The 1,125-nt window shown below is 48.8% G+C and overlaps 1 protein-coding gene across 1 annotated transcript in view; it reads right to left on the reverse strand.

The window, feature by feature from the left end:
- The window catches only part of LOC112518270 (zinc finger BED domain-containing protein RICESLEEPER 2-like), a 4,804-nt gene extending 4,210 nt beyond the window's left edge, over positions 1-594 (reverse strand). Inside the window, exon 1 of the mRNA XM_025125909.1 lies at positions 403-594. Coding sequence (XP_024981677.1) covers positions 403-594 — 192 coding nt within the window. The remainder of the gene's footprint in view (positions 1-402) is intronic.
- Between the last annotated feature and the right edge of the window lie 531 nt (positions 595-1,125).

The raw sequence follows: 1,125 nt of genomic DNA on the forward strand, positions 1-1,125 counted from the left end.
TTGAACTTTCTGTGTAAATATTTGTAAATATTTTTTTATTGTACTCCTTGTTTATTTTCAGCAGGTATGCTCACTGTGGGCATCTCGTGCTCACAGTCGGTAGTGGGTTTTGGTTATATATATTTAAAATATTGGCGGGTCTTTGTGAATTTTTTCCAGGGAAAAGAAAAGGAAAATAAGAAAAGCAATGAGGTTATTTTTGAAAAATGGTAATGATGGTTTTTATGACAATGGTGGCTTAAGTAAGGACTTGACTAGTACCATCATAGTTTTTTTTTCAAATCACATGTACTTTCAAGGACACTTGCATGCAAATGTGGGTGGTTTCCTATGCTTACCTCATCTGTCACCTATGAAAAAGGGGGGAAAAAAAGAAGACTTCATTTTTTTCTCACTATTCACTTTCTTCTCCTTTCTCATGGCGCGGACGCGAAACAACCCCACCGGCCGGCCACCATTACGACCACCTGCTCGTCGCTCATCTCGACGGCCGATGACCGGCGACACTCCCGTTCCGACGTGGCATCCAGCAACACCTCTCTCGCCGGATCCCATTGCGTTCGCTCCACCAGCTCGGGAACCATCCACCACCATCACCGGACTGCCCACCACCGTCACCGTCGATTACGACGAGTTTCACGCCGTCGTTACCCCGGTATGTATCGCTCCTACTCCTCCCCTATTCTCCACCATTTTTACCCCCTCCACCATAATCCACACTAATCCAACCCCCGGCGCCAGTTCGTCTTCTGTGCGACCGCCGGCCGTCGTGGCGCCTCCTCCAACCGTTCCAACACCACGACCCCTTTTCCTAGCCCTAACCACTCCACCCTCTATGACCCCTCTATCTAATCCCCTCCCACAACCGATTAACCAACCGCCCACTCAACCGCCCCCTATTGCCCTTCCCTCCACATCATTCGACCCACCCACTGTCCACGATTTCGACTTAAATACCTTGGGGGAGGAGTTCATTTTCGATTTTGAAGCCACTACCTCTCATAATCCTGAAGATTTGTTTCCCTTTTCTGTTCCTGAAGACTTACCACCACAGCCCCCTGTGACTCAACCAGTGACTACACTTCCTAGTGAGGAACTCCCAGTTACTGCCCCCAGTGGGCAGAC

Source organism: Cynara cardunculus (assembly GCF_001531365.2).
Source record: "Cynara cardunculus var. scolymus isolate 2C chromosome LG 9, CcrdV1, whole genome shotgun sequence".
NCBI classification, from domain to species: domain Eukaryota; kingdom Viridiplantae; phylum Streptophyta; class Magnoliopsida; order Asterales; family Asteraceae; genus Cynara; species Cynara cardunculus.